This window comes from Sesamum indicum, linkage group LG8, assembly GCF_026168435.1.
Source record: "Sesamum indicum cultivar Baizhima isolate 11 linkage group LG8, ASM2616843v1, whole genome shotgun sequence".
In the NCBI taxonomy this organism is placed as follows: domain Eukaryota; kingdom Viridiplantae; phylum Streptophyta; class Magnoliopsida; order Lamiales; family Pedaliaceae; genus Sesamum; species Sesamum indicum.
The window spans coordinates 29,749,972-29,773,211 of NC_142664.1; the positions used below are offsets into that span (position 1 = coordinate 29,749,972).

Genomic DNA, 23,240 nt, shown 5'->3' on the forward strand with positions numbered 1-23,240 from the left:
TGGTTAAGCCCATCTCAATGGATGGGCTGTATTTAGCAACATAGGGTCAGTGGGTTTTCATTTAGCTCTTATGGTTTATATGTGGTTAGGTTAAGATCAGCCCATCCAAGGCCCAATGGGCTGCCCACCACAGATAATCAGTTTGTAGGGCTAAGTAAGGTGTGATGGAGTGATTATATCCAGTTATTAATTTATCTTATTCCACACTTTATCAAACTGAGTGAATACCAATAAAAATTATTAATTTATTATATACCATATTTTATTCAATTTGGTCCGACCAATCATTTATTACCACATAAATTTTATAGATTGTACAACCGAATTAATATTTATTATTAATTATTTTAAATTTGAATCCAGCTTTTTTAAAAATAAAGGGAGAAGAAATCATTTTCATTTTTAAAAAAAAGAGACTGAAAAAAATTAATATATGCAAAAATAGGTACACGTACACTAATTATTGCAATGTGGGCCATGCGGCCCAAAAGTGCGAACACAGGGCCCAAAGAAGATTCCCAAAACGAGAGATTAATTACTGAATGAAGAAAAAACAGAAAAGTTCCTCCAGGAACGAAATAGTTCGTAATATTTATTTCTCTGTGATAATCTGAAAGACGTTTTGATTTTCGCCTGAAAGAAAGCGCCAAGCATCGCCATGGCTACAGACATCGGCACCTTGGAGAAGAGGTTAGTATTTATCCCAAATTTGCGTTGGATTTCAATTAATAGTTGATTTCGAGAGAAGGTTGTAGATGTATTTTTTGTTTGTTGGGTTATTTGATGAATTATGCATTCGTGGGAGAGTAAAATTTCTATTATTCTACTTTTGGCAGTTCGTTTTGCTGCTCTTTTTTCCTTGATTGAGTGTTCTTGGCAGGCTGAATTTTTGAAATGAGAAGTTGGCAGCTCACAAATTCTTACTCTGTTTTTTTGGGGAAAAAGAATCATATCTTATGGTTTGTATAATGACACAAGATTCGGCCTTTGGATGCATATCTGTCAGCATTTGACTAAAGGTTATTGATGATAATTAGTTGATGACATGAGATAAATCTTATCTTGAGCAATCAGATTATAATGAAAGATTCATCTTAGAGTTAGACTACTATGGTTCTTTCTTAGGCTACCCAACCACCATGTCTGGAGCTTGATACATGGAGTTGTTCAATTGGTTGAATAATTGGGAAAAAAACCCTTAAGTTTCTGAGTTTTCCTTCTCCTACTTCTGCAGTGTTGAAAATTTGGGGTTATGACGATTTTAAGACGTGGGATTATTTCACAAGGGACTTTCCACATGAACTTTCAGACAGCTCTAGGTTTATGTGAGATAATCTTAAATTTAGATGTACTCCACTTGTACTTCATAAGCTTGTTTGTATGCCCAGAAATATTATGTCTGCTGCATGATGCAGAACTTTCTGCATTTAACTGATATCCAATGATTCTTCTTGTTTATTTCGAGTGTTTTTACAAAAAGCCATGGCTTATCTCTGATATAGAAATACTCCAGTTAGATTAGTCATACTCTGGCGCCATTTTCAGGTTCTTTGATGCTTGCAAGAGGCAGGGAATTATACCAAATAAGGCAATCGTGGCAGCACTGTTCAAGGTTTCACATGATTCTGACGATCTTTTCTTTGTTAAAATTGGTTCCTCACGAAATTTGATCTATCAACATTACAAGTAAGATGGACTTCTAGCAAAATGTAAGTTATAGGTGTTTAGGAGTTTCTATAGCTTCAACTGGTGCAAGGTATGCTGTTTTAGAACACCAGAGGATTTACAAGTAACTTTTGCTTCGTTGAACTGGTACCTTTTATATTTATGCAAACTATGCTACTTGTTCGAATATATGTTGACTAAATGGATAGAATGGGGGTATGGGATGTGGAAATTGGCAACTTTTTGAAAGAAAAATCTTGGCCCGGTCCCCTCAACCATTGCAACAAATGTGGTACATGTTGGTGAAAATTGAATAGCATATAACCTGCTGTCATATGCATACTAAAATTATGGTACTGGCATGTGAATTGCATTCCGGAAAAGTTTCCTTCTTGTTTTGGCATTTATATGGAATGGTCATTTTCTCCGTGTGTATCTATATATAATTTACATGTTGTGTTCTGTTAATGGAAATATTCTTGTGCTTCTCTAAAGATATCTGTTGTCTGGAACTTTATTAATCTTTTTATTTTAATCTCATATGTGGATGGAATTTAATCATTAAGTACCTCAAATGTTTGACCTTGTGAAATGAATGACGTCATTTTTGCTTATTAACTCTATTGCTATCTATATCTGTTGATGGTAACCTATAACTGCATTTCATTGGTCATGCTTTTTCTGATACAGGCTAAGATCAAGAAAGCCCGACATGAGATATCTACCCTCATGGTTTCAATGGATGATTTGAAAGATGTTGATCTCTACCCACTTCTTGATCTGTTGAAGGAAATTGATTCTTCCGAGATTGATGCAGTCGACATAGTAAATAGATCTTCATGTGTACTCAGTGGAGAGCATGTTTCAGCAGTGCTGCGTGCTGTCAACAAAAAGCTTCGAGTAGTTGATATCTGTGACATCTCATTTGGGAAGGATTTCTTGCTGTATGTAGTCGTGCCTTTTAACTTTTTCCTTATTAATCTCGTACCTGAATATATTTTGATTGCAGACTGCCATTGAAATGCCTTAATTTGTTGTCCTTGCATCATTTTGGTTGAAAAGTCTAGATTCCTTTGGAGAGTCTGTGCTGGCTTTTATTTGGGATGACTTGTTTTAGCGGCAAGCCTGTCTCTTCAATGAGTATTATTGTCTGCAGATGTACTATTTTACTGCTCTGTTAAGTGAGATGTCCATTAGTTTCCCCAAAAGGTTAGACAGGAAAATCTGGAGTGTTAGTTGTGATCTTTGCCCTTCTGTATTTAATTGTGAGATTGGAAGGCTCTTTGGCTTTATTCTCATTGCGCCTAGTTATTGTATTTATTCCATACCCTTGTCTATGCTGTGACGTTATCAGAGAAAATGCAGTGCAGCCCTTCATAATATTTTAATTTATGACGTAAAAGTTCACCCCTCTTTGTCATATAGCCTATATGTATTTGTGTATTTCACTCACACACACACACATTGACACATAGACAGCGACACAATTCTGTGTCCCATTCCCAGTGCTTTTGCTACATACATGAGTTTATTGCTCAAATTTTTTAACTCACAACAAGATCTTTCCTTCAGGGATCTTGCTCAACAAGGCTTAGCATGTGAAGTCCTAAATCTAAGGTCATCCCATTTCCGAAAGCTCAGTATGGTTGGCAAATATGTGCGCATGCATACACTTAACCTGGATTTCAGTGCTTCACTCACTAGTTTTCGGGAGGATTGTTTTTCCTGCATGCCAAATTTAAGATTCCTTTCATTATGTGAAACAAGAATCACAAACCTGTGGACAACTAGTGCAGCATTATCCAAGCTTCCTTCGCTGGTTGAACTTAGATTTCAAAATTGCTTATATTGTACTGAAGTGGGCTATTCCTCTGCATCATCTGGAAATAAAGCCAGTGAAGGCATTGGTTCAGGTTGTTCGGACCTTGGCCTTTACATAGAATTACCTTCTCCCAGTGATGAAATTTTTCCACATTTGCAGCTAAATATAGATGATGAGGATATGAATGATTATGATATAGTACAGGATGTTAGAAGCACAAATGAGGATTCTTCAGATGACAGTGAAGTTGACTTCTCGAGTCACCATCAGGATTTTGGTTCAACCGAACTCTTGCCTGATATACCTCTTGGTTGGCATGAGCTGGCTGATTTACAGAATGAGGTATTGAAAGTTCCATGTTTCGCATAATTAGAGCAAAGATTTAAAATTCTGCTCTTTGTTCCTGTATTTATATATTTATTCTCGGAGAGGAGGTTAACAGATTCAATAGCCTAATTTATACTAAATCCTCTTGCTTCGGGGTTAGGGAGTATGGTTTTAGCACCAAATACACTTGCTATCTATTTGGTGCTCTTCCAGCCTTTGTTAATTCATAAAGCTTTTTTTCTGCATAACATAAGATGATGATTTAGAAACTAATATTGCTTTAGCCATTGTGAGTTCTCACTTCAGAATATTTCATTTCTTGGAGTATATAGCCCTCAGTAGGAAGGAGGGGATATTTGAAAACCTCGTAATCAACACTTATGTGTCAGAACAGATATCTTTTGGAGCACTGGACATGCAAGACGAAGACTCATTCTATTCCGAATCGACCCACTTGTGTACTGTGGCTTCTGTTGCCCCAAGAAAATACATTTCGCGTCATCCGTCTCCGATATGTTATGAGAAACATTATAGAGATTACATGATTGCTTCACTACCGAGCCTTAAAGTTCTTGATAACTTGCCAATTGGAAAGGTTGACAGGGAAAGAGCCAGTGATACCTTCAGGCGTCATTTTGAATACCTTCCATACAACAGGAATGATAAAGAGAGTGTGGTTAGTATATTGCAGAAACGTGAGACCAGAGCAAACCTCCCCTGTAGTCGTGCATCAAGGAAAAACTTTTCTTCTTTACCAAGAAAATCTCAGTACTTCTATTCCAGGTCATTGTCTGCTGCCAAAATGGGATGTTCTGCATGGCCTAAATTACACCCTCTTCCTATTACGGGTACTGCACTGAGAGATGAAAAAAGAAACTTTCGTCCAAGACAGTTTGAGTACCATCCATCAGACTCAAGCCTCATGGTTTTTGGGACATTGGATGGTGAAGTTGTTGTTATAAACCATGAGAGTGGGCAAATTGTTAGTTATATTCCATCACTTGGAGCTATGAATAGCATCCTGGGATTATGCTGGCTGAGAAAGTATCCATCTAAGGTACGTCACAACTTTATGTTCCCGAAACTTAACTGTTTAATTGCTTCATGGTCAAGCTACAGTTAACAGCTAATTGACTTTAAATGCCACTGGATCTAAATTCTTGACTGATATTCTTTGTAATCACTTGTGAGTCATTTGCATCATAATTAAACTGCGGGTGGCGGGTGCTATGCGGTCCATGTGCTTGAAAGCAAGGATGCATGAACTGTAATTCCTAATCTTCATTACAATTTAGCATCCAATGGTACTATCAGATAAAATACACTGTATAATTTTAAATTTTATCCGAAATTTTCAGCAGTATATAGAGTAAAATCTGATGAGTTATGCCTATAGTTCTTGTTACGCTCCATTTGATTTCCTAATGCAAAGTAATCCTAGTGTCTGAATTTGTCTTGTTTCGGCATCAACCCTTTTCAAAAGTCCCTGAAGCCTGTCATAAATACATGTGAAACCTTAGTTGTCCTGGTCAATACCCTTTTTGTATGGTTTGAAAATTTTCCTTATTTTGTGTTGTCATTATGACATAGTATGATCTACAACTGGGAAATCTTTATATGGTGATACTTTTTCTGCTAAATATCCTTGATCAGAAATTTTGGCTGGCTGCAAACTGAATCCATGTTTGAAGTGTCCATATTTCTAATTTTGTTCCCTTCTTACCCTAATAAATTGCTTCATTTCAGCTCATTGCTGGTTCTGACAATGGATCGCTTAGATTGTACGACATACAACATATACCTACAACAAATAGAAGACTGTATCACAGTTTTGGTTCTGTCACCTTTGATGAGTTTGACCAGTTGACATCTGTTCATGTCAACTCAACAGATGAACTATTTCTTGCAAGTGGATACTCAAAAAATGTTGCTTTATATGATATTAACAGTGGGAGACGTTTGCAAGTTTTTGCTGATATGCATCGAGAGCATATCAATGTAGTCAAGTTTTCAAACCACTCCCCATCTCTTTTTGCCACTTCATCTTTTGATCAGGACGTTAAGATGTGGGATATAAGACAAAAGCCAAACCAACCTTGTTATACTGCTTCAAGCTGCCGAGGGAATGTGATGGTCTGCTTTTCCCCAGATGATCATTATCTTCTTGTTTCAGCTGTTGATAATGAGGTAATTTTCACATTTTCTACCAGAGGAATTGGAGTTTCTTTTGAACTTGATGCCTTTATTCTTACGGTAAGGTTGCATGCAATTTTAAAGAGACAAGGATTGAAGTGTATAGTTCTTGTTTGCTACTGGATTATTCTGCAAATGGATTGACAATCATTCAGTTTGATGGCATAATTAGGTGAAGCATTAAGGATCATGCCATATCTGTGTGGCCGATATATGGTTGTTTGAAATAATTTCTATGACAATTGAGCTTGAATGAGTTGAGGATATAACGCGGCTTCATTACTAAAATTAAAAGAAAAAGTAATGGAGCAAGAATCGAAGGCATATATGTGATAGTTAAAATGATGCATATTGAAGAAAAATTGCTACTTGTGGAGTGGAAAATTTAGTGTCTATAATGTACCAAGTTATCCCACAAGCACTCAGATACATGCACAAACAACAATAGCACACTTATACATGCATAATTTGTGCTAACTTATGAGTAAAAGTGAAATAAACTTTTTCCAGGTAAAACAGCTACTTGCTGTTGATGGAAGGCTTCATCTGGATTTTGGTATAGCTTCTACTGGAAGTTCCCAGAACTATACCCGCTCTTACTACATGAGTGGAAGAGATTATGTAATAAGTGGAAGTTGTGATGAGCATGTGGTCCGCATTTGTTGTGCTAATACGGGGAGGCGACTCCGGGATGTATCATTGGAGGTCTGTTGACTTTTCTTCCCTTTTCTCACCAGTTCTTTTGGTCATGTATGTTCATGCGTGATATTGCTACACAGGGGCATTTTTTTATCACTGTGATTGACATGAAACATGGGAATTGAGGAATTAAAATGCCCTAAGATTTAGGATGTGAATTCCAACATTCTGTAAGATGAATTAGAAGGTGGTTGTGGTTTTCTTTTCACTTTCATTTTCTCCTTATCATGGCTTGGGGAAGGAATAAATTGAGGCTTCATCTTTCTATGCTATATGGCTTATCCTGGTTCATATTTATGAACTGAAAAAATGTAGGTCAAGAGATATTTCTTTTGACTGAAATTTGAAGGAAATATGTAAGATAATTTGCTTCAATAGATCAAAGGTCGTGTTGCATGTCATGGAACAATGTGAAGGAATATAAGTTAAGAATTCAAGTTTCAGTAACTGGTATAGAATCAAGTATTATATCTCTCTCCTCTCTGATAGTAACCCTTTAGATAGGTGGTTATTATATGTTGTACTAGAACAGAAACAATGTGAGCACTTGAGCCTTTGGTATGCAACTTAATGTATAACTGAAAGTTAGTAAAAATTTTATGCTAAACCTAGAAGGTTGGTATCAACCTAGCAATTAGCATTTACAAGGCATGGCATATGATTCTCCTACATAAATCATGCTTGTAGATAGTGTACCTCAGCATTTAGAAAAATGGAGAGGGTGAATCTACAAGAAGGTGATTTGGATTGGCTGTCAAGTACCTAGTGGTGTTCACAGGTTCCAGAGTGCATGACATTTCTTTTGTTGTTCACTATCATGTTTTGCATCATATTGTTGTCTTCGTCATCATCTTCGTTGTTATCATTTGATCATCTATGTACTGTGGTCTTATTCTTCAGGGTAAAGGTGCAGGGGCATCAATGTTTGTTCAATCTTTGAGAGGTGATCCTTTCAGGGTAATTTTCTGATCGAATTTTACTTGCTGTTACTTTCTTGCTTAACATAATACAGGTGTACCCTTCCAACTCTTAAGGTCAACATAAGATAATTATTTTCATTACTTTATAATATTTACATTAGAGAATGCAACACTTCTTATCCTTGGTAGTTTTTTGACTAGCTTGTGAAATAGTTAAGTAATGTGTTTTTGTTTCCTCTGTGTTAGCTTGTTGCAAAGGTGTTGAATTGAGTTACATGTCAAGCTTCTGTGTTGTTATTACACAAGTTCTTTTGATGAAAATGGTATAACAGAGGGTTAGCTTGTTAGTTATGTGACATTACTGAAGTTAATCTCCGTTTACCTTTTGTGGTGAAAGTGAACAATTTTGAAGAATTTGCATAATTCATGATGTTTTCTCTGACTTTACCTTAACAGGATTCTAAAGCCACTACACACTGTCATGGCCATAAAGCTAATATTTCTCTTACGATAATCATTTATTCTCTTTATTACAGGATTTTCACATGAGTATCTTGGCAGCTTATATACGTCCAAGCTCAAATTCAGAGATTGTAAAGGTATAGATCGCACCTAGGATGATCCTTTCTTTTTGGATCTGTTGTCTAGCGTATCTGACATTTTCAGCATACTTGTAGGTCAATCTTCTGGCGTCCAATGACCATGGTAAATCACATTGTTACACACAACAAACTCACTCGGTTACTGGCATGGGAGGTTGAGTGTATACTAGATTGTACATTCTGTATGTATATATATATATATATGATATGTTGATGTATATGTATATATTGTTTTCTCCAATACAAGCCTAAGGTTATTGTTTGTAAGTTTAATTTTAAGCTCTATGCTTTAGCATGTTCATTCCTGAACTTTTATGCCTTCTTGAGTTTGGAATTTCGGCTTTGGACAGCATTCTCTCTTGTTGGCCTGGTTTGATGTTTTCATATTTGCACATAATGATGACTCCACCAATGTGAGGGTTCATTCTCTGCATTACAGATTATATTATAATGTATATATGCTGTGGATTTCCAGATAACTGATCATAGTATTGGCATCTTAGCTATGGGATTCATTGTTGTTTCAGTTTTCTGGTCTTTTGTGGTTGGAATTTTATTTCCACAAAACGTTATTTGCAAGTATCTAACATATTGCAATACTTTTGAATGCAAATATTTAAGGTATAACTTATAATAATTTCAAGAGAAGGAGATACATTAATTAACTCTGTTTAGCAGCAGCCGTGCTGCATCAATTAGTGTTCAATAAACCTGGGCACAAACATATAAGCAGCACTGCAGCATGGTGTGGCAATCTTTACATGCATCCGTAGATATGATGAGAGTGTTCCAATATATTTTAACTGCTATAAATTATTGGTTTTTTCAACGTGCACGTGTCATGTACGCAAAAACCGCAGTGCAGAAGTATCTAGTAGCTTTTGTGAGTTGGAATTGAGGCTTGTGAATTCCTGACATTCAAAAACCAAGTTGGGAAGATTGTACTATTCAATGTTTGTCTAGTGATATTTTTAAAGTAGTAGTCGGATTTTGAGCCCACAATTTATCTCTTAATTTGAGTTTCTGTTTCTTCTCTTGGTTTTTGGTTTTGGTCCAAGGCTTTTAACTGCAGTTACTTTTGTAGTATTCTAGAACAGAAATCTCAGTACAGGTACCTCAACCAAAGTAAAAATGCAAAAATTATAATTTGAGGAGGTTGAAAACAATGTTTTACGTTTCAATAATGACCCTCCAACCAATGTTTTTCAGATGGTAATATAATAAATTCAAACAGGAATATTGTGTAATAAATTAGTGAGATGTTAAGTGGTTAATGCAAATTGCAATGGCACCCACCATGAAGTCTATTACCATGCCCGTGTGAGTGTCATCTTTGCATGGAATGGAGAATTGAACCTTAAACCAGATTAATTACAGGTAAATCTTTTATTTATATATATAACTTAAACATACATCCAGAACCTTCCTTGGCAATTGATAATTTAAATTCGGAAATGCATCGGATCTAGCAAGCACTCCTCTCCAGTTGGCGCTTACAGACAAAACTCTTCTATGGACAAAATATGAGTAATCACACCACCTTGTTTGGGTGCATGCATTCATTCATTCGTAAACCGCCTGTATCATCAAAAATCTTTTCTCTCCTTCATTTTAGGCTTCTACAACCCCCACCCGTATTTCATTCACGGTGGACTTATTTCTAAATTACATGTTATAATTCTTGATTTTTAAAAAGGAATACATATAAATGTATTAATTCATACTCGAATTTCATTTTTTGGTTGCATGCATGTAATCAAATGTATTACATCATTACAGTTTCATATAAAACCTCACTTTATTTAGACTACTTTAGACATATATTTTTAAACAATAATTATTTCACGTACTAAATATGCAGCAAGAGTCTTGCCTCCTCCATGTTTCTGGTCTTTTTTCTTACAATTATTAGCTTGATTGTTTGTATATTTTCATTTTCAAGTTTTGAAATGATAATTAAAGTGAAAATGCATGCTCTTATGAATATATTGATTTGATATCATATTTTAATATAAAATATATTTTTATTAATTAATCTGAATATATTGTCATCTTACCCGAAAATCTATACAAAATTCACATACACATTTTCTGATTAAAACTTGAAACTAAAAGTGAACACGTACCCCCCCCCCCCCACCTCATTCTCACCTCCAACGTTCTATAAAGCATTACAGATTTCCTCATCACATTATCCCCAAATCCTCTCCTCCAACTCTCTCTTCTTCATTAACTGTATTTCTGGGCAGAGAAAGAAGACAAAAGAAAAATGAAGAGTAGTCTTCTTCTGGCTTCTCTTCTCCTTTTCGCCATTCTTCTCACCAACACTTTCACCCACCCCACAATGGCCTATTCCCGTAAGTTTTCCGACTCACACCCTCAACACTTTGTTGTTTGTATTTATTAATTCTATGTAGTGCTGATTTTTTATATACATATGTGAAGATGCAGAATACTGCAACCGGAGTTGCGGATTGAGGTGCGCGCGGGCGGGTGTGAAGGACCGGTGCCTCAAATACTGCGGGATCTGCTGCGCAAAATGCAAGTGCGTGCCCTCTGGAACTTACGGCAACAAGCACCAGTGCCCTTGTTACAGGGACATGCGCAACTCCAAGGGCACCCCCAAGTGCCCTTAACTTTATTATTGCAACACTTGTACTCAACTCATCATGTCTATCTCGCTACAAACATTCCTGAATAAGATCACTCCCCCCACCCGCTTCCTTTTTATCTTTTCTTCTACTGTTACTCTTTGTTACAATAACAATAATAATAATAATGTTAATTTGTGATGGTCTGGGCTGAAGCTACTAGCTATTGTTGTCAAAAAGTTTTAATTTCTGGTGGTGGTCTTTTGTCCTTATTATTTATGTTGTGTCCTTTTCTTTGTCCTTTCTACTGAATTGGCACAAAATACTATGAACCATTTATCAGTTCAACCCCAACAATGAATTAAATTCGTAACCACTCCCATTCCAGTTCACCCTGATATAACTGAATTATCCCCACATGCAACTATTTAGATTCGAGTTCAATTACTTGAACAAAAGATTTTGAACTCGACTGCGTATCCAGATTGGAATTAAGTACCTCCAATAAAAGATTTTGAGCCCAATCGACTGGACTGTTCTTAGGGGACTCGACCACTGATCCAGAAATATCTTAATTTGATCTAAAACTAGACATTAAGAATAAGTTTGTGAAAATAGCAAGTCCTAGCTAGCAAAATCTTGACAAGAAAGAAAGGCTGTATGATTTTTTTTTTTTACTCGAATTAGTTTGATTGCTCTAACTGTATAATGAATTTTATTTATTTATTTAAATATAGTGTATTCGTTTTAATTATTTTTTAATAAATATATATTTAACATGAAATATTGTGTGAATTGAAATATAAAATATGAATAGATATTTTATGTGGGCCTAGAGGATCTATTTGAGCTTCAGCCCAATAAAGGCGAACAGGTCCATCTAGTCTACTTCTAGCCCACCAAAAATCAGGCCTGATAACTGAAGAGAATTAGGCTCCGTCAGATTACCGTGTTCGAGACAAAGGGTGGAGACGGTTCAGTGGGAGCAATCTATTTGCGATTTGAATTCATTTTCCCCTTGAATCGTGTTCAGAGATTCGCAGCATTTTGCATAGATTCAGCCATGGATAATCCAAAAGTTCAAGAGGTATGCACGCATTCAGCTTTGAATTTGAATTGAACGAACTTGGAAATGTCTGAAAGGATTTGTTTTGCGATTTTCCAGATATTGGAGAAGCAAGTGCTTACTGTGGCCAAAGCCGTCGAGGACAAGATAGATGAGGAGATCTCGGCGTTGGAGAGGCTAGACATGGATGATTTGGAGGTGTTGAGAGAGCGTAGGCTGCAGCAGATGAAGAAAATGGCGGAGAAAAGGAGCCGTTGGATCGCCCTCGGCCACGGCGAGTACACGGAAATCCCCAACGAGAAGGACTTTTTCTCTATTGTCAAGGCCAGCGAACGTGTCGTATGTCATTTTTACCGCGAAAACTGGCCCTGCAAGGTACCATTGCCTAGATATGTATACCTATTATTTATTTTATTTTATTTTTTCTTTTTGCATAAATGTGTGCTATTATTTTTCAGTGAAATAGCCCTTCACTGGTGATCTAATTATGTGATTTGTTGATTTGATCTTGGTAATAGGAGGAAATTTCAGGGGATTCCAACTTTTTATTTTGAGAGATGTCCTGACAATGTTTGGCAAAGTTATCAGATAATGTTTTATCTGCTTGTGTAGATCTTAGAGACATTCGTTATAAGCCGATGTGCGAATTTCCTAACATAGGATCTGGGGGTAGATAGGAGTTTAGAGCTGTAAAATTTTAGCTTAGCATTTGGGCTTATTAGCTTGGTTTCGGACTACAGGATCGAGTTATTGAGACCAATCACGTACAGTTAGGTTTTACTGGATATAAAAGCTGATTATTGTTGGATATTAATGCAGTTGTCAACACAACAAAATCATAAAATGCGTACCTCGTGCCTAGGAAATTAATAAATCATTTGACTGAGAGTTCCAATCCTGTATACCATACCTCTGAACTAGGACTCCTTGCCAGACTTCAGAATAAGATTAGGGTATAAGACAGAATTCCTTGCCATCACAGATTCCCCCTTCTGCATGTTTCCAGAATCTAGAGAGACAGTGTTTGTTTCTTGAGCTTTTTCTCTTGCTATGCAATATTGATGACATGCACTGTGCATTTGGTTGTTTGCTTTGTATGTCCACAAAGAACTGTCTAAATGTCATATGTCATGGCCTTTCGCAATTTGTCACTAATTAAGAGAGACGGATCAAGATCCTAGGAAATATACACAATTCAATCTCTTTATTGTTGCCAAAATTTGTTGAAACTTTACCACAGTGGATTCTCAATTTGAAGTATGGATGTTATTTCACAATGTTATCAATAATAGTTTCAATATGTATGATGTTGAAGAGTCATTGGTTATATAGTTTCCTCCGAGAGTAATTTTCAGATATGGGTGTTCCAACATTAACTTTAATTGCAGGTCATGGACAAACATTTGGCTATACTGGCAAAGCAACATATCGAGACACGTTTTGTGAAAATCAATGCTGAGAAAAGCCTGTACTTGAGTGAGAAGCTCCGAATTGTTGTTCTTCCAACGCTTGCTCTTGTAAAGAATGCTAAAGTGGAGGATTATGTGGTAAGTTATCTTCTAATGCTAATCACCCTGGAGTTCAGGAATTATGAGATGAATCTTTCTTGATGCTAGTATCTTCTTCATGCAAATTAGGTGGGTTTTGATGAGCTTGGTGGGACAGATGAGTTCAGTACAGAGGAACTAGAAGAGAGGTTGGCTAAAGCACAGGTTATTATTTATGAGGGTGAATCGTCACATCGTGCATCCAAATCCAAAGCTCCGACCAGGAGCGTCAGACAAAGCTCGTATTCATCAGACTCTGAATAGACTCTTATAGGTGGCAATCTCCTGTGGACTTCATGGCTAGTCATCCATGGATGGCAACTTACTATACCCTTACATCTTGCAATACTATAAAATTATTTTGGCAAAAATTTCCATGGGGTGTCTGTACGGCACTCTATAGAGAACTCAGATGTTCACCTTTAATTGATTGATTTGCTGTACATTGTGGCATGTTCTAACCATCAATAGCATATGATGGTTTATCACATTCCGCAAACAAGTCTCAGAGTTCTGTCTATCACGATTCTAATGTATGGATGGGATGGGGACAGAATTTAGCCCCGTAACTATTAATTATCCTATCATACTAATACGGCTATGCATCCTTGCACTGTATCTCTCATCCGTTAGGTGTACTGGTGAACATATTTCAGTTAGTATGCTTGTAATGAAAGAACTCTCTTTATGACGATTGTAGCCATCATCGGCTTACACTTCTTCCAGAGCAAAAATAGAATAAAAATTTTAGAGATGTAAATTGGTTTGGGTAATCTGAAGCCAATTTGAATGGGGCGAGTTAAAGTTCAAAAAGGACTGAGAGTGTGGGTTATGAGTTTATACCAATTCGTAGCAAGACCAGTTCTTACTAGCTGTTATGGAACGTTTTTTTTGCGTGCATATAATAAATAATATTTTTAAGCTTTAAAGTATATTATATATAAAAATAAAATATATAATTTGATACATAACATTTTGAAAAGAAGAAATAAATAAGTAAATTAAAAAAATAACTTTGGAATATTATCGACGTATAAAATTTGCTATCTCAATGTCACAAGCCTATGATTGTGAGTGAAAAAAAGATCTTATATATATATATTAGTATAGATAGAAGTAATATATATAGGAGAATAACAATTTAAGTTGGAATGGTTGAAAATATATAAGGGATATTATTGGTAATTTGTAAAATTGGTGTTGCGGTGAGAGTAACCAGTCTGTGTTAGTAAAAATAGGATTTTTTTTTTTAAATATTATATAGATAATGTATAACTTAAATTTATATTTTTCCTTTTTTGTATTAAATTATTTTAAGTTATAAAACTCTTGAACCGGTGAACCGCGCCAAACCACAACCAATCCCCGGTTAGACAGAATCCCAAAACCCTAATCCCTTTCCAGGGTTTAACACAACGACGAGTTCGCTACTTACAATTTTCAATTGTAGAGGAATTTCTATCGTGTTTATTGCGCCATGGAGATTGATTTGGGAAAACTTCCATTCGACCTCGATTTTCATCCTTCTAATAACCTCGTTGCCGCAGGTCTCATCACCGGCCAATTCCTTCTGTAAGTTCACTTCAACTTCAACGCTTCTTCCTAATACAAGGTGAAAGTGACTAATTCAAAAGATTATGCTTCTGATGAATTGCATCTGTTTGTTTTGCATATCAGATATCGTTATGCGGCTGAATCCACGCCACAGAGGTGCGAATTCGCAGTGCGTACAATATGACACATTATTATTCATCGATGATGTTAATTTTGTTGGTAATATTTGGTTGCTAGGCTGCTGGAAGTGAATGCTCATACTGAGTCATGCAGAGCTCTCCGTTTCGTCAATGAAGGGCGTGGTAATTTTCGTGTTTTATGTATTTCCGCAATTTTTGTCATTGTGTAAATTTTTTTTTTGTCTTTTTGTAATGTAATATATCTCATATGGAACTGAATTTGTGTTCAGCTGTGGTTACGGGATCTCCAGATTGTTCCATTCTTGCCACAGATATTGAAACTGGTACAACAGTTGTACGTCTAGAGAATTCTCATGAGTAAGTTGTGAAGCAGAATTTTTGTTTCTAGAGAAATTATTGTTCGCATTCACTGTTAAAATATGGTAGCATACCATCCTTTTAGTTAAAAGAGTGACTCGTGGATTATACAGAGCTGCTGTAAATAGAATTGTTAACTTGACAGAATCTACCATTGCTTCTGGAGATGATGAAGGCTGTATCAAGGTGAACTTCACATAACTAAATTTTGAAAGTTTGAATTTGTGATGGAAGCAAAAGTTGAAGTTGGCGGCTATTTTGGATTGGTGTTGTGCTGATGATGACATTTAGGTTTATCACTCTGCTCTGTATTACAGGTGTGGGATACCCGTCAGCGTTCTTGCTGTAACTCTTTCAATGTTCATGAAGAATACATTTCAGATATGACATTTGCCTCAGATTCCATGAAGTTGATCGGAACAAGGTAGTCTTACTCTTACCTCTGTGTCTCTTTGCGCAACACATTTGTTTTCTTATAATCTTAGATGTTGTTTGACCAAAAGTTCTGAATTTTAGAAATTATACTTAGATTCCTCCACTTGGCCTTATGTTGTTGCCAGCTCAGGATTATTTTGTGGTTCAATTTTCAGCTCTCTAGAACTCATTTTTACTTATCTTTGGACATATATTGTTTCAGTGATCTCCAGTTTTTCCTTTTCATACAGATCGTAGCTAGTTGGCTTCTATGAGTTTCTCATGTTCTGCAGCCGCTGTTGATACTTTTTAAAAAAGATTTGGCGAAATTTGTAATTTAATTCTGTTGTTTATCTTAATTCATATACTTTGATGATTGATAGAACCTGCATTCTTAATGCTTAGTTTATCGCATGATGTGATTCAACAACATGGTGATATATTTTTCTGCAAATTCAATGCATAGAATTTGTGGTCGTTTTTCCACTTGTGAAGCAAAATGCACTTTCTTTCTGTCAACAATTATTTCGACTATCAGATGCTAATCTCTAGATATGTGCTCGATCTGCCTTTATCTGTCCAAGAACTGGGACTATATGTAACTCTTATTTTCTACTTTTGCGACAGTGGGGATGGTACTCTATCTGTTTGCAATTTAAGAAGCAACAAGGTAGTCTTTCTGTTCTTTTGGAATTTGATTATTTAATTGAGTGCTTGCCAACAACGGCATCGACTTAGTTAACTTAATAAATGAGGTATTCTGAATTACTCTACTGCAGGTGCAAACACGATCAGAGTTCTCTGAGGATGAACTGCTTTCGGTTGTTATTATGAAGGTATGATTTAGGTTACATAAGAAAGTGCAAAATTAACTTTTCAACATTGCATTAAGAAACCTACAGCTTAAGAGACTTATTTTGGTTGCATGTTTTGTTATACTTTAAGACTTTTGTGGTTGTCATTAGTATTTTCTTGTTTTCTTTTTGGCGACTTTGTATCTGTTTTTGCTTATATTTCTCTATATGATCCTTATAGCACTGTTGTCTACTCTGTATACATTAAAGAATCTGAAAATGCTTTGTGCATTTATGTTATCCTGTCCTTTGTCTTGTTTGCTCAGAATTTCGTTTTTGGTTTACTCCATGCCCCCCGCTTGATTTATTTTCTTTGAGATGAAAGCCTTAAAAGATAACTTTTGCCTACTATTCTGAGATATGCCTAACTGTTACTTTCTGTGACTAGAATGGTAGAAAGGTTATATGTGGAACGCAGACTGGAACTCTATTGTTGTACTCGTGGGGATTTTTTAAAGATTGCAGGTATTTGATCTCTCCTCGATTTCTATCCAGGATAATGTTTGGAAATTGTGAATTTTATTATTGAGATTTGAATAGAACAATCCTGCAAGAATCTTTTTCTGTGTTTCGCATCAAATCGTGATGCTATCATTAATATTGATGGGATGCCTTCGAAATTTCCAGTGATCGTTTTGTTGATTTCTCTCCTAATTCAGTTGATGCCTTGCTAAAGGTTAGTTCTTTTTCGTAAGTATTGTTCCTTTAATTTCTTTTGAGCATCTTGAACTGGTTTCTCTTTTAAGGTTTTATTAAACTAATATACTTTTCTGTTTCTCATTTTCTTCTTAAGCTGGATGAAGATAGAGTGATCACTGGTTCTGAGAATGGCATAATCAGGTGAGAGGTTTTATGCAGAACAGGGGCCATTGACCCGTTGCTCCTATTAACTCATGACCCTGACTTTAGGATTAACTTATTTTCTGCATTCTTTCTATCTAGCTTGGTAGGTATATTGCCCAACAGAATAATTCAGCCAATTGCTGAGCATTCAGAATATCCAGTGGAACGTCTTGGTGTGATTTCTGTTCACTCTTTTCTGGACATAATTATTTGAGAAGTTTTGGTTGACTCGGCTTTCACATCTTTAATATTTTGTTTATCTCGTTCTACTGGTTTATTTTGATGTTGCAGCTTTTTCTCACGATAGGAAGTTCCTTGGCAGCATATCACATGATCAGACATTGAAGGTCCATATTTCTCCATTATACGTAGCACACATATGTTTTTGTTTTATATATTTATCTCTCTCTATTTGTATATGGCTAATTTATAAGCCCATGATGTCATAATGTATGTTCTCACTTATTTTCCGTGAATTTTTTAGCTATGGGATCTAGAGGAGTTGCTTCAAGTGTCTGGAAGTACTATGTCAAATCATTCTGCTTTGTCGGACAGCGACAGTGATGGGATGGATGTTGATGATAGTACTACAAAACCTTCTAAAGGTATTTCTAGTTTTTCATGTATATTAGGTTATAGCTTTTTTAGTACAATCATTTCTTGGGGCTTATGGTTATTGTTGGGAAATGCTGCATAACAGCATAAGCCAGGTGGTAATCGAGGGTACAAGGTAGACTATAGGTCACTTACAAAAAAATGTTCTGCATATTTTCTGACTCTTTCCTCTCTTAAGATACTCAATCTTTCATTTCCTGCATCACGATGTCCCTATATCACAGTTCATCTTTGCAGGATTCTTCAAATTTGACATCAGGATCCCTAAATAGCATCCATGCGCATTGCACTGTTGCAGCCATGTGATTTATGCATTATTTAATATTTCAAAATCATATCTTGTTTAATTATTGCCATAAATATGCTAAGAGCTTGTGTGAACCTTTTGCGCGTTGGCAATCTCTGCAGGGACCAAGAAGAAAAATACGAGCAAGGGGCAAAACTTTAGCAGTTCAAATAACTTCTTTGCTGATCTAGATTAAATGGTGGCTACGCACTTGGATGTATACAGGCAAGACTGCTGGTTCCATAATGCTCCGTTCTGGAATTAGGGTCAGCTGCAAGTAGGATGTTTGAAGAAGTCCAATGTCAACGACAAATCGCTATAGGTCTTGCAGCTGAGAATTACTGGTGAAAATCGAGAAATTTTTGGTTTTTTTCCAGTGCCAATGGCTAATGTGATATAATGCATGCCTTTGGATTTTGTATTGGGCATCAAGATTAAGATATCTGTCATTGAATTAGTTTGCTACAGATGGAGTGGTACATCCATAAACCTATATTAGGGGGAAAAGAAACAACGAATAAATTGACTCATTCTAATTTTGAAATCTGCAGAGATTCCATTAAGATCGGATAGTTGGCATAGATATAGATTAATGTTTGAAAATTGAATATTTTATGTACGTCTGAATTCTGATGTAGTGATCTCCTTTGCTTTTTTTCTTTTGAAGGGCAGGTTATATGCAAAATTTTGTGAAATTGACATGCTTGAACAGTTTAGTTCAATTCAGTGCACTTTTCTTCTCTAATTTCTCAAATGCTAAAATGGCTGGCAATTTTAGTGCTAATCTTCTCAGAAGACGATTCATATGAAGCATTACTATACATAAAGTGAGTTACAGAAACGGAGTAGATGGCATGGGACCATGATTTTTTTTTGTTAAATATCGGATCAGGAGTGCTACTTCTTAATAATTATGGGAGCAAAAATAAGAATTCAACCTCCAAATTACGAGATGAAATATGATATTTTCCCTTGAGGGGTTGCAATGGTGAATAGTTGCGTAATTGCACCCGTTCTTTTTCTGGTCCATACTTATGTTGTAAGTTATGGTTTCATCTATATTATAAAAAAAAATTTCGTCGAACCAATTTTTTATTATTCTATTTTATCTTTTTATTTATTTTATTCTTTATAAAAATTACCCATAATAGTATTTTTAATATTCTAAAATTATAATTTTAATCTCTCAATCCACTACCCTCTCAAACTTTCATAATTTTAATAAATTCTATTGTGATTATTTTTTTTCCTCTCACATTCTCCATATTTAATTTTTTCTCACAAGTTTTCATATTTTTAAGGGTAAATTACAACGACCTTCTCTGAGATTTGACGTAATTACGAATACCCTCTCGTTTGAAAAATTACAAATACCCCTCTCATATTTAATGAAATTATGTAATTCTTGAATGAAGGTATAAAATTGTCAACTTTGCATTTACTATATTTTTTCTAAAAAAATTAAAACTTATAAAAAAAATCGAACTAGAATGGATGAAAAAAATTTAAAAATTATGAAAAATTTTATCCACTTAGTCCATAAAAAAATTTAAAAAATAAATAAAATTATATTTTTAACCCACAAGAGCATTTTGGACAGTTTATCATAAAAAATGAATGGAACCTAATGGATTGAGCTAATTGTTAGACAACATTAAAATCAGGGAGTATTGATAATTTTTCAACCAAATTTATATAAACATTGAACTTTTTTATCTGTAGTAATAGGTCTGTTTACATAAATATATGTATTAGAAGAATAAAAATATTCTTATAGAACATCTATAAAAAAAAAGTATTAATCTAAAAACCTAAAAGTACGTTCCATCAATATCAACAATAAAATTTTATTGTCCTGAGTTCATATTTATTATCACAATAATTAAAATATTCTTGAATTATACTTAAATTAATAATCACAAAGATCATATCTTTTCCAAATTATATATATATATTTAAGACACGAGCGCAGCGCGAGTTCATTTTATTAGTTAAGATAAGGTTGAGAATAATTGTATTACGGTCACCAACCCTATTTAAAATTGATTCGTAAACGGCAACAACATAAAGAATTCAAAAGAGAAATTGTTTGTTTCTTCAATTTCCGGTGTCTCTTCACATGATCTCTTAACTTTTCTTCTCTATAAACAAAACTTCAACACGTGAAGATAAATCATAAAATTAGTAAATTATTACATTGTTGTTGCATAAAATTTGATGTAATTACACAGTGTGATTTAAAATATTACGTCTAGTACTCTTGATGTTTGCTTTTGTCTAACACATAAATTCATCTATTAGTTAGAAATCACAAATTAAATTTGTTGATATGATTAGCAAACTAATTGGATAAAGATTTATATTTACACTCGATTGACTTATAGGATTAAACAAAATTTTTCGAATCAAATTATCATTATACATCTTCATATATATGATTTTTACATTTATAATGGTAGTTTGATTATAAAAGTTTTATTTCACCTGTAATAAATCAACCAAATATAAATATAAATGTCTATTCAATAATTTTTTAATATCAATAACCTTAATAAATTTTAATTAAAAAAATAATATTTATTAAATAATAACGAACATCGATCCTATATAAAGGCCTACTTATTCCCTTCTTACATCAAGTGAGAATTGCCTGCCCTATAGCTGAAGAACAAAAGGTTAATCCCCTCTAGTCTAGCTGATCATAGCCAACTCTCATCCCCCGCCGCTCATAGTTCTTGCTTTCATCGAGTGTAGAAGCCTTACGGAGGAGTTGATGAGCAGAATATCCCTTTAAGAAACTCACACATTGCACACAGTAATCCTTGCTTTCTTGAGGCTGAAGATGAGCTGGTGGTGGGCTGGAGCTGTCGGCGCTGCAAAGGTGAGTATGCAGAATCACGGTCATCTTAGATGTAGATGCATGTGTATATGCATATATATCTCTGCATATTTTGGTTTCTGCTTACTTTCGTCGTATTTTGGATCATAGTGTTTGAGAGTTTGTGTTTTCTTATACCTAATTGATTGAAGCAGAAAAAGTTGGAGGAAGATGAGGCACCCCAGAAGCACGAGAGCGTAGCCCTGATAATTGGGGTAACTGGACTCGTGGGCAACAGCCTGGCGGAGATCCTACCGCTCTCCGACACTCCTGGTGGCCCTTGGAAGGTCTACGGCGTCGCCCGCCGGCCCCGTCCTTCCTGGAGTGATGACTATCCAATCAACTACATCCAGTGTGACGTACTCAACCGTGACGATACACAGGCCAAGCTTTCAACTCTCACTGATATCACACACGTGTTTTACGCCACCTGGACCAACAGACCCACCGAGGCTGAAAATTGCGAAGCCAATGGCAGAATGCTTCAAAATGTGCTTGATGCTGTCATCCCTAACTGCCCCAATTTGAAGCACATTTGCATGCAGACTGGGAGGAAGCATTATGTCGGGCCTTTTGAGGCCTTTGGAAAGTTGGAAACACAGCTCGAAACTCCGTATACTGAGGATATGCCTCGATTGAATTACATCAATTTCTATTACACTCTAGAAGACATTCTGTGTAAGGAGGTTGAGAAGAAGGAAGGTCTGACTTGGTCTGTGCACAGGCCGGGCACTATATTTGGATTCTCACCACATAGCATGATGAATTTGGTGGGGACCCTTTGTGCGTACGCAGCTATATGTAAGCATGAGGGTAAGGTTTTGAGGTTTCCAGGGTGCAAGGAGGCCTGGGATGGTTATTCGGATTGCTCCGATGCTGATCTGATTGCTGAGCATCAGATATGGGCAGCGGTGGATCCTCATGCAAAGAATGAGGCTTTCAATGTGAACAATGGAGATGTGTATAAGTGGAAACATTTGTGGAAGGTGTTGGCGGAGCAGTTTGGAGTGGAATGTGGGGAGCATGAGGAAGGGCAGACGATAACGTTTGAGGGGTTGATGAAGGATAAAGGTGGAGTTTGGGATGAAATGGTGAGGGAGAATGGTTTGACGCCTACTAAATTGGAGGATGTGGGATTATGGTGGTTTGCAGATGTTATATTGGGAAATAAGTGTTTCTTGGATACGATGAACAAGAGTAAGGAGCATGGGTTTTTGGGATTTAGGAATTCCAAGAAATCCTTCATTTCTTGGATCGAAAAGGTGAAAGCTAACAAGATTGTTCCTTAATATGAGGATAGCTGCTGCAGAGTGTACTCTAAGCTTGGTGGACAAGTATGCGTGTTTCCTTAATTAGTTTCATGTTATCTCTTGCTTTCCGATTCAAAGATGTTTGTCAAAGAAAGGGAATAAGACTAAAAATAATTAAAGCTGTTGCTATATATAATCTTTAATAATACGTATGGTAAGGACTTTTGGTGGTGGTGGTGCTCACATACTTAGTCAAATGACTCAAACGACTTTCGATTCTATAATGAAATATGTACTGGTCATTCAAGTTGCATATTGGGTTGGGTTGGCCTCGAATCATAATGGATCAATTTAAAATTAATTCAAAATCAATCCACTACTATTCATAATTTTAATGAGTCCAATTAGGTTTGTTTTTCCCAATCAATAGATCAATCCAACTGAAACCCAAACTAAGCACCCAAATTAATATACTACCAATTTTAGAAGTAGAACAATAAAAATAAAAATTTTAAGAGTTGAAAAAATATAAAAAATCAATTAGAAAAGTCAATTTAAAAAGAAAAGAAATGGCTTAGTAGGCCCAAAACAAAAGCAACCCAATCTCAAACAGCTTT

General features: G+C 35.7%; 5 protein-coding genes across 8 annotated transcripts; all 5 read left to right on the forward strand.

The window, feature by feature from the left end:
• The first annotated feature begins 539 nt into the window (after positions 1–539).
• Positions 540–8,537, forward strand: LOC105169483 (transducin family protein / WD-40 repeat family protein). 3 transcript variants are annotated; one of them, XM_011089876.3, is made up of 10 exons: positions 540–690; positions 1,546–1,612; positions 2,356–2,609; positions 3,238–3,829; positions 4,209–4,871; positions 5,561–6,001; positions 6,518–6,712; positions 7,607–7,663; positions 8,163–8,225; positions 8,304–8,537. In XM_011089876.3, exons 1-10 carry the CDS (start codon positions 659–661, stop codon positions 8,385–8,387), a joined length of 2,448 nt encoding a protein of 815 aa, XP_011088178.2. In that variant the 5' UTR covers positions 540–658; the 3' UTR covers positions 8,388–8,537. The 3 variants fall into 3 exon arrangements, with proteins under 3 accessions (XP_011088178.2, XP_088739529.1, XP_088739530.1); XM_088883403.1 differs by lacking the exon at positions 1,546–1,612; XM_088883404.1 differs by lacking the exon at positions 540–690 and having other exon boundaries at positions 1,589–1,709.
• Positions 8,538–10,225: 1,688 nt separating this feature from the next.
• Positions 10,226–11,020, forward strand: LOC148787358 (peamaclein-like). Of its 2 annotated transcripts, none has more exons than XR_016066728.1 (2): positions 10,226–10,585; positions 10,674–10,815. XR_016066728.1 is itself a non-coding variant. In XM_088883405.1 (2 exons), exons 1-2 carry the CDS (start codon positions 10,498–10,500, stop codon positions 10,862–10,864), a joined length of 273 nt encoding a protein of 90 aa, XP_088739531.1. In that variant the 5' UTR covers positions 10,399–10,497; the 3' UTR covers positions 10,865–11,020. The 2 variants fall into 2 exon arrangements, 1 of the variants encoding a protein (XP_088739531.1); XM_088883405.1 differs by having other exon boundaries at positions 10,399–10,585; positions 10,680–11,020.
• A 726-nt stretch (positions 11,021–11,746) lies between these two features.
• LOC105169484 (thioredoxin domain-containing protein 9 homolog) lies at positions 11,747–14,033 on the forward strand. Its single transcript, XM_011089877.3, has 4 exons — positions 11,747–11,906; positions 11,985–12,260; positions 13,274–13,432; positions 13,523–14,033. Exons 1-4 carry the CDS (start codon positions 11,883–11,885, stop codon positions 13,694–13,696), a joined length of 633 nt encoding a protein of 210 aa, XP_011088179.1. The 5' UTR covers positions 11,747–11,882; the 3' UTR covers positions 13,697–14,033.
• Positions 14,034–14,775: 742 nt separating this feature from the next.
• On the forward strand, positions 14,776–19,190 carry LOC105169485 (WD repeat-containing protein 55). Its single transcript, XM_011089878.3, has 15 exons — positions 14,776–15,004; positions 15,110–15,142; positions 15,224–15,288; positions 15,396–15,483; positions 15,597–15,669; positions 15,801–15,907; positions 16,525–16,567; positions 16,677–16,733; positions 17,140–17,216; positions 17,379–17,427; positions 17,545–17,591; positions 17,694–17,767; positions 17,886–17,941; positions 18,079–18,199; positions 18,618–19,190. The coding sequence occupies exons 1-15, from the start codon at positions 14,910–14,912 to the stop codon at positions 18,689–18,691; spliced, it is 1,059 nt and encodes a 352-aa protein (XP_011088180.1). The 5' UTR covers positions 14,776–14,909; the 3' UTR covers positions 18,692–19,190.
• A 1,956-nt stretch (positions 19,191–21,146) lies between these two features.
• On the forward strand, positions 21,147–22,734 carry LOC105169487 (3-oxo-Delta(4,5)-steroid 5-beta-reductase). The gene is made up of 2 exons (XM_011089880.3): positions 21,147–21,376; positions 21,529–22,734. Exons 1-2 carry the CDS (start codon positions 21,338–21,340, stop codon positions 22,660–22,662), a joined length of 1,173 nt encoding a protein of 390 aa, XP_011088182.1. The 5' UTR covers positions 21,147–21,337; the 3' UTR covers positions 22,663–22,734.
• Positions 22,735–23,240: the final 506 nt, after the last annotated feature.